General features: G+C 42.7%; 1 protein-coding gene across 3 annotated transcripts in view; it reads right to left on the bottom strand.

Moving 5' to 3' along the window:
- Positions 1-13,049, bottom strand: part of EXTL3 (exostosin like glycosyltransferase 3) — a 133,299-nt gene that overhangs the window by 13,842 nt on the left and 106,408 nt on the right. For all 3 annotated transcript variants that reach the window (XM_069576704.1, XM_069576705.1, XM_069576703.1), the window contains 2 exons: positions 10,634-10,761; positions 4,178-4,322 (listed from right to left, as the gene is read on the bottom strand). In XM_069576704.1, the coding sequence (XP_069432805.1) occupies positions 4,178-4,322; positions 10,634-10,761 (273 nt within the window). The remainder of the gene's footprint in view (positions 1-4,177; positions 4,323-10,633; positions 10,762-13,049) is intronic.

Below are 13,049 nucleotides of genomic sequence, written 5' to 3'. Positions count from 1 at the left end.
CCGAAGCCACCCTCATCCCTGGCCCACACTGTTCAGTCTCCTGATCAGCCTCCCTGCCGCCTTCTTGCTCCCTCCAGTCCATCCTCAGCACAGCAGAGCAATCGTGTTAACACACGGGCCTCCTTCACTCCAAACCCCTCAGTGGCTTCTCATCTCACTCAGATTAAGCCTAAATTCTTAAAATGTCCCACAAGGCCCACAGGTGTGCACTGGCTCATACCCAGCAATGAATGTCAACTGCTGAACTTTCAGGGATTTTAGGAATTTTGTGACCTTGTTATGAAAAACAGCCATTATTAAAAATAGAATTACACGTACTTAAAATTAAAGGGCTTCCCTGGTGGCTCAGCAGTGAAGAATCTGCCTGCCAATGCAGAAGATGCGGATTCTACCCCCGGGTTGGGAAGATCCCCTGGAGAAGGAAATAGCGGCCCACTCCAGTATTCTTGCCTGGAGAATCGCATGGACAGAAGAGCCTGGCGGGCTACAGTCCATGAGGTCATAGAGTCAGACACGACTCAGTGACTAGATGACAACTGAAAACTAAATACATTATATTAAAAGCCATTAAATACCTAAGCTCATCACTTATTTAACTAGTTAACAGTTATAATTATTTATTACTTTTACCATCATTTTTTTTTTAACTTTTTGGTTGCGCTGCAAGGCATGCAGGATCCTAGTTCCCTGACAAAGGATGGGAGCCCTCACGTCCCCTGCAGAGTTCTAACCACTGGACCCCCAGCGAAATCCCACATTTACTGTCACCTTGAGGCTGTTCATGCCTGTTATAACTGTCTGGTGAAAGTACTAGGTGACTTGCATCTAACTGCTCATCTCTTCCAAAAGCCATGTTCAGTGACTCATGTTGTTAACCTGAACTCAGTCATGGCAAGAATATTTACACCACAGAAGTGAACAAATGCCATAAAACACACCAAATGGTAACCGAGATCTGTTGCAATATGCTGATGATGAATGAACAGGTGAGGTGTCCAATAAAACTGACTTATGTATCTTTTTACCTTAAATGGTAGAGTCTATATAGCAAAACAACCATAAAATTTTTGAACCAAACAGTGGTTTGCTGGTCATCTTGTGACAGAATACTTAAGAGATGGTGAACTTAAAAGATGAATTATACACCTTTCTTTTACGAAGACGGGTTGACCCTTTAACTGGCCACTGCCTATCATTAGCATGCTAATGAGAATATTTATTAATTTAAATCCATATCTTTATCAAGGGAAACATGACATTATAAGAAAAAAGAACTGACTTAAAAGTATATGGTGAAAGCATTATGAAAACAAATATTTAGAAGTATTTCTACTATTATATTATTTTTATGCCAAAAATAATTTTTAAAATACAGAAAAACTTTGTGATCTGTTTAAACATCTTCTTAAAGTTTCAGTGAATTTAGAACCGACTCTAAAATATAAAATGCAATTTCTGCTCATTAGTTTGCTTAAGAAAACTGAATGGCCCCATAGAAGATGAAAATTCAACAGTCTCAACAAAATGCTACCAAATTGGTAGATAAGCATCCAGACTCTGGAAGCAGGGCAATAAGGTGTTTCTTCCAGGGACAGTGATTAAAACAAAGTAGTAGAAACGTGCTTCATTTAGAAACAGACCAAGTTAGAAACAGAACGCTGACCTGCCAGTACACAAAATGTCAAATCAAGATTTTCAAAAATAATAACACATGTTCAGCCATATTGCCTTCACTGAAATTTAAGAATTTAGTGAGACTGTTATTTTGAAACTGTTTCACCGTTATCTCAACCATATAAAAATTTCTGTAAGTATGGTAGTATAGTACACTGTACTATAGTACAGTATAGTATACTGTAATTTATACATACATATACTTGTGAGGTATCAGAAGTTTTTACTGATAGGGTCTTATAATAAAAAGAAAAGATAACTTGATTGCTCTAAACTAGGGGAGACCAACTTAGTTTCTTCCAAAGGCCAAACAAGGAAGCTTTTTGGGGAAAAGTTCAGTTTGAAGTACTAGGGAGAAATACAGGAATATCCTGAAGATAAATTTACAAGTAAAGCTCTCAAGCAAAGGCAAGGCTGGAAATCACCAACTTACGGACACTAAAAAAAGCCACAAGAGCTTGAGAGGACGTAAGGAGAACACAAAAGAAGAGCACCAGGCAATTATACATAAACTAGATAACCAACAAGCACCTACTGTGGGGCACAGGTGACTCTAGTCAGTGTTCTGTAATAGCCGCTATGGGAAAAGGATGTGAAAAAGAATAGCTACATGTATAACACGTGTAACTGAATCACTTTGCTGCGCACCTGGAACTAACGCAACACTGGAAATCAGCCACACTCCAATATAAAATAAGAATCAAATTTTAAAAAAGAAAAGCGCTAGACAGAAGTAGAACCCTGTTAAGAAGTGAAGTCACTCAGTCGTGTCCGACTCGTTGCAACCCCATGGACTGAAGCCTACCGGGCTCCTCCGTCCATGGGATTTTCCAGGCAAGAGTACTGGAGTGGAGTGCCATTTCCTTCTCCGGGTCTCCTGCACTGTAGGCAGACGCTTTGCCGTTTGAGTCACCAGGGAAGAAGTATAATGCTTCAATAATTATAGGGAGACAGGGTCCCGGCTGGGTTGTTCAGGAGAGCACAGAGTAGAGGTCAGGATGCTGGGCCAGGTGGTAACGTCTTTGCTGACCGTGAAGGGATGACTTAGGAGGTCGGCAGATGGAGCAACAAGGCAGATGACGACGAATCTCAAATGCGATTTCACATGACAAGTGAGAAGCAATCGTCAAGAAGGGTCACCAGTGAGCAGTGGGAATGGCTCGCTCTCCCTGGCTCCAGGGCACAAGTGTGGGGAAACGGACAGTCTCAGTCACGGTCCCTGGAAGGAACACAGGAACAGGCTGAAGGGGAAGCACTGTCCTCAGGGAAGAGTCAGGCTTCAGCCAGATCAAGGAGACAGAGCAGGTATTCTGTGAAGTGCGGGTACAGGCAGTTTGGCCATCCCAGAACAGGGGCTCTTCACAGCCCAAAGAGAGGACCTGGGAGGGAATGTATGGAGCAGTCCCATCTGTCATTTTTAATTTTCTAGTAGCCACAGTTTTAAGAAATAAAAAGAAACAGTAAAATTAATTAGTACCATATTTTAATTTAACCCAGTGTATCCAAAATAATTGCACTTTATAAAATAATTGCACATACAATCATTCCCTATTGGCTCAGATGGTAAAGAATCTGCCTGCAATGCAGGAGAAATGGGTTCGATCCCTGGGTCGGAAAGATCCCCTAGAGAAGGATACCCACTCCAGTATTCTTGCCTGGAGAATTCCATGGACAGAGGAGCCTGGCAGGCTACAGTCCATGGGATGGCAAAGAGTCGATACAGGTGAGCAACGAACACTCACTCACCCAACATACAATCAATATAAAAAACTAGTAATGAGATAGTCTACACTCTTTCTTTCATGCTAAGTTTTCAAAGTCTGGTACGTACAATACTTTACACTGAGAGCACATCTCAGCACTGACCAGTCACGTTTCAAGTGCTCAGCAGCCACATGTGCCCAAGGGGTATTTTACAGAACAGATGAGATGGAGAGAGAAGCTGAGTCAGGAGCAAGAAAACAGAACAGTTTCGCAACAACAGTACAAGCGAGGAGTAATGACTGGAAGGGTCTGCATCCTAAATACTCAACAAAAATCAGGACGTGAAGCAGCGTGAAAATTAAAAGCTCTAGGGAATAAAACAGAACCTGCAGAGCCGGAATGGACAGAAGCTTGCAGTGGGGCCTGGGACGGAGGTGGCTGAACCAGGAGAGGGCCAGATTCAGCCTTTTGTTGGCCAGGCCATGTCTGGAATGGCTGTGGGGAAACTGGAAAATGTTTTGCCCCAGTGCTCTCAGCTTTACAGAGGGAGAGCCAATGCTCAGGAAGGTAAACTGGTTTTCTAATGGCCAGTGCGGCGGCCTTCCCATCCCGACTTCATTCGAGAGCTGCTATGATCATCTTGATCACTGTCATTAAAGATGGCAGTACTGTAATTCTAGCAAGCAAGGGACATGTAAAAAGCATTAGGAGAGTTATCTTTATTTAAAGCAAGCATTTCACTGCCACACAAAGGCTCAACTCTGACCGAGTCATGCCAACCCTACCGGCCCTGCCTTACCTTGTGGAAGAAGGCAGCACCTGTCAGCACCATGGACAGCTCACAGGAGTAGTTGGAGTTGTAGAGCCAGGCCTGATGAGGGAGGTCCCACGCGTGGTAGCGGCCAGGGAAACCCACAATGCGGTCCCGTGCTTCTCTCCACACCCTCAAAAGACACAAGCATACGCACACACCTGAGCGCAAAGCTCTACGGTTGTCAGAAATGTGCAAAATCACTGCCTCTATTTTGCAGGATCTCTCTTTTTGAGCCGTTACTTCTTTTTTCTTTTTAATTTTATATACCAAATCAATCACAAACCAAACAGAATAAAAAACAAAGTATCACCCATAGTTTCCTTAATAAGCACCTGCTTATCAATCCTCTAACTTATTGATGTTGGTGGCCAGCATCTCTCCAGCCCTTGCATAAAGAACAAGCTGGAGAAACACGGAAAGGCTCTAAGGAGTCTAAGGCATTTAAAGGTCTCCAGGATGGGGTAAGTACAACAATCTGCTAAGAAGCAGGAAGAAGATTATTTTTATATCTATTTCTTTTTAATATTATTTAATTTCTTAGGCTTTAGTTTTAAAGATTATAACATACTAGTATGGTAGGACGTGTACATAATTTATGTACATTGTACAGTATACTTAACTCCTCTTTTACTGAGTGACCCCGATCTAACCACAGGAGACTGCTGCCTAGAGTTGGGTGCAACAGTCTATAATTCTGATTGGAGCAGAGCTGAGGTGGAAACCTGTACCATGAAAAGCAGTGGTCTACAGAACCGTACAAATGAAAGACTTCGTAAATGTAAGAAATAAGTTGGGAATGTTTCCAGGATAAACTTTTCTAACATCTCCAAATTTACCTTACCTCTAGGTAAGGTACAACAAATAAAATCAGTTTCATAGGCTGAAATCCACAGTCCTGCAGAAGTGCTTCAGGTTTACCATAAAAAAGGATCCATCACCTCCTCCCTCCCCCTCACTCCAACAGAGATTCAAACTGCCTAACAAAGTCCCTCATCACCCATGAACCCTCAGCTCCTAAAGCACACAAGATTTCATTTCAAGAGTCCCTCTCCTGTTAAGTTTGAAAGCAACTAACCTAGTCCAGTGGGCTTTCCAGGTGGTTCAGCAGTAAAGAATCCACCTGTCAATGCAGGAGATACAGGAGATGAGGGTCCAATATCTAGGCTGGGAAGATGCCTGGAGAAGGAAATGGCTATCCCCTCCAGTATTCTTGCCTAAGAAATCCCAGGGCAGAGGGGCCTGGCAGGCTACAGTCCACGGGGTCACAAAGAGTTGCACACGACTGATGATGCACACACAGACACACACATACACACAGTCTAGCCCAGAAGATGAGAAATTACAACTTATATCACAGCACAGCAGCCGTCTAGATGGGCGTTTCGCCACATCCCACCAAACCCCTACCTCTATCCTCGTTTACCTCCTAACACAGACTTCCAAACACTCACCTAAAAAGCTATGTTTTAATAATATATTTTGACAGTTACAGAATATAAGGATTGTTAATAAATACCAACAGCATATCCGAAGGCTATTATCAATACTCCTAAAAATACTGATCCCTTCAAATGCCTCCAGGAACAGAAACCTACCTTCCAGTCCATGATCCCTCACTGTAAAACTTACACCTTTGCTTTTTAAAAAGAAAGTTTATTGAGATATAAATCACACAGAAGACTCACTTGTTTAAAAGTGTATGACTCGCTGGGTTTAGTATTTAATATATTCACAAAGCTATGCAACCATCACCGCTTCAGAATATTCTCATAACCTGTTAATAAAAGAAACCCCACAACCACTAGCAGTGTACAGTCATTCTCCATCCACCCCCAACCCCCAGTCTCCCATGGCAACCACTAATCTGCCTTGTGTCTCCGTGGCTCTGCTTGTTGCAGACATTTCACACACACGGACTCACACAGTACACGAGCTTTCGTGACTGGCCTGTTTTACTTAGCCTGTTTTCATGTTGTAGCACGTGTCAGCACGTCAATCCTTTCTGTTGCCAAGTAATATTCCACTGTATGGATATACCACTGTTTGTTTATCCATTCATCAGCTGAAGGACATTCTGATTGTTTATACTTCTCTTGTTTTAGCTTTTTTGACAACTGATTTTTCTTTGGTGTGTGGCAAAACACACATAACATGAAATTTACCATTTTAATTATTTTCAAGTATACAGTTCAATGGCATTAAGTATTTTTCCACTGTTAAATGATCATCACAATCATTTATCTCCAGAATGTTTCCATCTCTCCAACCTAAAACTCGACCCATTAAACATTAACTTGGCATTCTTGCCTTCCTTTAGTCCCAGGCCCCGGCCATTCTACTTCGTCCCTATGAACTTGACTACTGTGAGTGCCTCGTATAAGCTGAGTCATGTTTACACTTCCTGACTCTTATAAATAATGCTGCTATGAATAGTCATGGATGGTTTTTGTACAGATACGTCTTTTCAGTTCTCTTGGGTCTCTTTATCCATCCCTTAAAAACATACTATTTCCTTCTTTGCTACATAAGCTGAAGTCAGCCAAGATCCACATTACCTTTCGCCAGAGGGACAGTTTCTATGGATTTATTTATTTATTCATTCTAAACCAAAGTACAGCTGATTGACAATTTTTAGGTGCACAGCAAATTGACCAAGTTATATATATTATTTTTCAGACTCTTTTCCATTAAAGGTTATTATAAGATATTGAATATAGCTCCCTGTGCTAGACAGCAGGCCCTAATTATCTATTTCATATACATGTGTGTGTGAGTCACTCAGCCACGTACAAGCTCTGCGAAATGACACATGCATAGTAGTGTGTATCTTTTAATCCCAAATTCCTAAATTTAGCCCTCCCCCCATTTTCCCCTTTGGAACCATTAAGTTTGTTTCCTATGTCTCAGTCTATTTCTGTTTCGTAAATAAGTTCACTTGCATCATTTTTTCAGATTCCACATATAAGTGATATCATGTGATATTTGACTTTCTCTAAGTTTCTTCTCTTAGGGTGATAACCTCTAGGCCCATCCATGTTGCTGTAAATGGCATTATTTCATTCTTTTTATGGCTGGGAAACATTCCACGGCATCTACACGCCACATCTTCTTTATCCATTCATCTGCTGATGCCAGCATTTAGGCTGCTTCCATGTCTCAACTACTGTGAATAGTGCCGCAATGAACGTCAGAATGCATGTATCCTTTCGCAAAGGGAACCCTCCTACACTCTTGGTGGAAATGTCAATTGGTACAGCCACTATGGAGAACAGCATGGAGGTTCCTTAAAAAACTAAAAACAGAGTTATCATATAATCCAACAATCCCATCTCTAGCATACATATGGAAAAGGTGAAAACTCTAATTCAAAAGCAAAGTTTTTAGATCAAAGGATGCCCAAACAAATGAGAAAATACTCAGGGTAATAGAAGATTTGGAAGTAGAGTCAGAGATAATTCACTTGTCTTGTAACCAGAGACTAAACCTCAAATTTCTAAGAAACTCTTAACCACTTGAAAATAAAAAGGCAAAGGGTCTGAGCAGACACTTCTCCAAAGAAGATAAACAGATGGTCACTGAGCACATGGAAAGATGCTCAGTACCGTCAGCTATAAGGCTTCCCATTACTCTCTCACCACTCGGAAATCTGGTGACAAACGGAAAAGATAAAAAATCTTTCTAAATCAGCAACCACAGAAGATAGCAAACACCAGTTATCTTAACAAGCTTCAAACTCATCAAAGCAGGACTGCTTATCTAATCATTCTCAGGATCTAGCGCTGATCGGCAATCCTCCTGTTAACACCCCATGACTCTGTCCACAGCCTCCAGTCCCTCAGGAGGCTCTCAAGTTCATCACGCTGTATCGGAAACACCCCACCTTCCCGTCCCTCCCCCGTCACCATCAATAACAACAACTGTGATGGCAAAGGCCCCTTTCTGCTATCATCACATGGCTTTTTTTCCTTTCATAAAATCAAGGCAAGAGAGCTGGTTACTTATTATTATGGTAATGTGAAATCCAGTGGGATTTTCACAACTGCTAACAACAGATTCTCGCCTCAATAACATAGTGGTAGGAGGAGGTCAGAGGAAATGAGAGGCTGGGTGAGGGAGAGGAAGAACAGATGTTCCACTTTGTCAGAAATGTGGCAGGTAACCACACATGGACTTAAGACAAGTACAGTAGTAAAGCTGCTGCTCCTTTCAAGCATCTGCACTCACCCACCTAAAGCGGCCAGGCTTTCAGTGCCCGAAACAAAAGCACAGAGAAAAGAGTTCTCCAACCTGGGTCTATACTTCGTTTGAACAAGATCCCCAAGGATATCTACTCCAGTGCTTCCCAAACTATGTGGCGAAGAAGTAATTTTCCCGGGGCTTGTTTGTGCTTTTGTAAAAATACAAAAAAAATGAATTGCATGGTTTCTTAAATATAACACCAAAAGGACAAGTAACCAAAGAAAACCTAGACAAACTGGACTTCGTTAAAATGAGAAGTTTTGTGCTTTGAAGGACACCATCAAGAATATGAAAAGACAGCCCACAGAATAAGAAGAAAAAACTACAAATCATTATCCCTGATAAGGGACTTGTACCTAGAATAGACAAAGAACTCAGACAACTCAAAAATAAAAAGACAAACCAGTCATGTACACACTGCTATATTTAAAACAGAAAACCGACAAAGACCTACTGTACAGCAGGGACCTCTGCTCAACGTAATGTGCTAGCCTGGATGGGAGGGGACTCTGGGAAAGAATGGATACACATATATACACAGCTGAGTCCCTTTGCTGTTCACCTGAAACTCCTACAATGTTAACTAGCCATATCCCACTACAAAATAAAAAGTCTAAAGTTTAAAAAAAAAACAGACAACCCAAATAACAAACAGCAAAGTATCTAAATAGACATTTCTTCAAAAAAGATATATAAGTTATTCCTAAACACATGAAAAGATGAGCAATATCCTAAGTCATTAGGGAAAATGCAAATCAAAACTACACTGAAATACCACTTTGCACCCAGCAGGAGGGCTATAAATAAAAAACAGAAAATATCAAGCGTCGACAAAGACACAGAGAAATCGGAACCCTCATTCGCTGCTGGTGCAATATAAAATGGTGCAGCTACTCTGGAAAACAGGCTGGGAGTTCTTCAAAATGTCAAACCAAGAGTTACCATACGATCCAGTAACTCCACTCCAAGGTATGTATCTATAAACAGTCATATAAAAAAGCATGTGCATGAATGTTCACAGCAGGATTCACAATAGCAAAGAAGCAGAAACGACCCAAGTGTCAAAAAATGGACAAATAAAATGTGTGTGTGCACGCTCAGTCGGGTCCAACTCTCTGCCACGCCACGGATGTAGCCTGCCAGCTCCTCTGTCCATGGGATTTCCCAGGCAGGAACAGCGGAGTTGGTTGCTATTTCTTCCTCCAGGGAATTTTAACCCAGGGGTAGAATCTACTTCTCCTGCACTGGCGAGCACAATCTCTACCACTGAGCCACCTGGGAGTCAGCAAAATGTGTCCATCCGTACAGAATGAAGCACTGACAGGTGCCACAAGACAGACGGACTCGGAAAACACTATGATAAGAGAAAGAAACCAGTTACCAAGGAGCACATATTATACGGTACCATTTCCATGGGATGTCTGCAACAGATAAATTTACAGAGAAACTAAGTACCTTAATGGTTGCCAATGGTTTAGAGGAGTCGGAGAAACACAGAGAGTGACTGCTAATGGGTGCAAGATTTCTTCTGATGGTGATGAAGGTTTCTAGACAGATTACAGGGACAGCTGCACAGCCCTGTAAATACTCCAAGAGCCGCTGAATGGGACACTTAAATGAGTGAGCTGTGTGACGTATGAATTACCGTCAATGTTTCTCAAAAACAAATTACAAGAAAAATCCTCACACTTGGATGTCATGGTAAATGTCAAGTTATTTAAAGGCTTCTAAGTATCTACCCTCAGTTCCTGATCTTACCTCACTCTGTCCATGAGTCAGCGCCAGGACGGGACACACTCTGAGTGGCCCTGATCTACTCTGTTCTCTTATCTGTACTGTTCCTTCAAGGTGAGATATGTAAGTCCTGAGGCTTCCCAGGTGGCGCTAGTGGTAAAGAACCCTCCTGCCAATGCAGGAGACGTAAGAGATGAGGGTTCAATCCCTGGGTCGAGAAGATCCCCTGGAGAAGGGAATGGCAACCCACTCCACTAATCTTGCCTGACAATCCCATGGACAGAGGAGCCTGGCAGGCTACGGTCCCTGGGGTGGCACAGAGTCAGACACGGCTGAAGCGACTTAGCACACAAGATGTCTCAGTTACTACCAGCTATGAAATTCATTTGGCTGCCTCATCCAGGTTTTGAGTTAGTTTCCTGTCACTTGCCAACAAAAGCGTTTCTTGATTAAAAATCAGCTCCTCACCGAAACCCAAACATGATTTCATCATGGCGGAGGTGAGCATCATCATCAATAGACAGGATGGCCTCTGTCTCGATTTCATTCCATGGCAGGAATCGGTTGTTCAGACTGTTCTTCTCAGTACGAACCACCTGTAAAGAGAAAAGAAAAACACTGATGATCAGTGCTGTACTGCAGAATGCAAAAGCAAGGCTGTCTTTAGGTCAAAGGAGATCGTGGCTAAATATACTGAAGTGAAGAAGAGCTAAAGAGCCTCTTGTTCCAATATTCACTGGAAGGACTGATGCTGAAGGTCCAATACTTTGGCCACTTGATGTGAAGAACCGACTCATTGGAAAAGACCCTGATGCTGGGAAGATTGAAGGCAGGAGGAGAAGGGGGCAACAGAGGATGAGATGGTTAGACACAGCATCACTGATTCAGTTAACATGAACTTGAGCAAACTCTGAGCGATACCGAAGAGAGTGGAGCCTGGCATGCTGTGGTGCACGGGGTCCCGAAGAGTTGCACACGATACAGAGATGGAATAACAGCAACAGCAAAACCAAACTGTAAAACCTAGCATACCTCTTACAGGAATAAAAACCACCTTATAACTCAGCAAATTCATAAAGACCTCACACTGTAAGCTTTATTCATTTGCTAACTAACTTTCCTGGGAAACAAGCTAAAGCTGAGCATTATTTTCAGTATGCAACAGACACGGTTTAGGGATATTAAAAATAACTTTCCCAAGAGAACACAAAGTGGCAGAGCAGAACTGAGGCTATGATCCTCAGCTCTGGAATCCCCTTGAAACCCAACTCAGAACTCCCTGGAGCCTGTGTCCTTTCTGAGTCCCGATTAAAGGCCCTTCTTTTCAGCCTAAAACAACAAAGGCGAGCCCGTCCAGTTGGGGTTAATTCCTTTGCTTCTGCAACTGCTACCTGCATCACGGACTACACCTACAAGAGCTTTTTCTTTCCAGGCGAACCTGACTCAGTAAAAGTAAGAGCTCTGTGTCCAGAGAATTTCCAAATTCAAAGGATCTCTACCCCCAGTGACTGACATAGGCAAAGCTGCTATTTCTTCCCGAAACAAAGACGCAGTGCTCAATCGCAAGAGCTGCGTTATGGTTCTTAAACTTATTTAAATGTGCCTCCCTGGGGGGCTTCCCCAGTGGACTTCCCTGGTGGCTCAGACAGTAAAGCATCTGTCTACAATGCAGCAGACCCAGGTTCAATCCCGGGGGTTGGGAAGATCTCCTGGAGAAGGAAATGGCAACCCACTCCAGTATTCTTGCCTGGAAAACCCCATGGACAGAGGAGCTTGGTGGGCCACAGTTCATGGGGTCACAAAGAGTCAGACACGACTGAGCGACTTCACTTTCACTGTTTTTCTTTCAAATGTGCCTCAGATAGTAGCTACTACTGGTAGTAGCTTTCTTATTCACTTTGACTCTGAAACTCAAACAAGGATGAACAGACTCGAGTACTCTGATAGCTCCTTTAATTTTATGGTTTCTATACCAATTAATTCATTGACTAACTAGTGAGGACTCATTTTATTCTCAAAAGCCAGAAACAAAGAGAACGTCTTGAGTAACCATCTTTTTCGACAGCTGGGAAGGGACACCCTTCTTGCAATGGGACACCTGTACCGAGGCTCACCTCTCCATAACGTGATGACTATAATTTTACCCAGGGTCTAAAAGCTGAGTGTGTTTGTTCGTTGGTTGGTCACTTTGTGCAGCATGTGGGATCTCAGTTCCCCGAGCAGGAGCTGAACCCACGGCCCCTGCCCTGGGAGCCCAGAATCTCAGCCACTGGACCACAGGGACGTCCCTGTGAATGGTTTTAAAGGCTCTCCCGTGACCTTGTGAGCACCGTCTCTTCAGCTTAAAATCCTCTCTCTCCTGTTCCTCCACCCCAACTATGCTGCCCCTGAATACCCGGCTCAGATGCCTCCTCGATCACCAATCTTATCAAAAGTACTAATAATCACTTCTTCTATGTTCTTAAAGCAGAGACCTCACATTTCAATTACTTCACTCCAGCACACTTAGAATCCAATTAGTGCAGAGCCAGAAGGGCCTCAGAGATCAGTCAACTTTTTACTTTGCACGTGGACAACAGGCCCCTCACAGAGCTAGACTCCTAACTCACGCCTCCTAACTCCAAATCAGTCTTTTTCTGGTAAACTTAGGTTAAACTTGTAAGTCTCATCTAGCTAAGGCCCCATGAAAAGTGCATTATTAATTTGTGTACTATCAAGAAATAAAAATGCCGCCAAATAAGAAAAATATGAAAACATGGTTCATCATTTAGAATGTTTACTCTAGTAAAGAGCTTTTAAAAATTCTGGCTCAGTCCCCAAGGAGTCCCTACCAAGTCAGCACAGGGGAAACTGGTAGCAGATGCGCTGCGGCCAACGGCAGACG

The sequence above is a fragment of the Ovis canadensis genome, chromosome 2 (genome assembly GCF_042477335.2).
Source record: "Ovis canadensis isolate MfBH-ARS-UI-01 breed Bighorn chromosome 2, ARS-UI_OviCan_v2, whole genome shotgun sequence".
In the NCBI taxonomy this organism is placed as follows: domain Eukaryota; kingdom Metazoa; phylum Chordata; class Mammalia; order Artiodactyla; family Bovidae; genus Ovis; species Ovis canadensis.
This window is presented reverse-complemented; position numbering and strand designations above follow the sequence as displayed.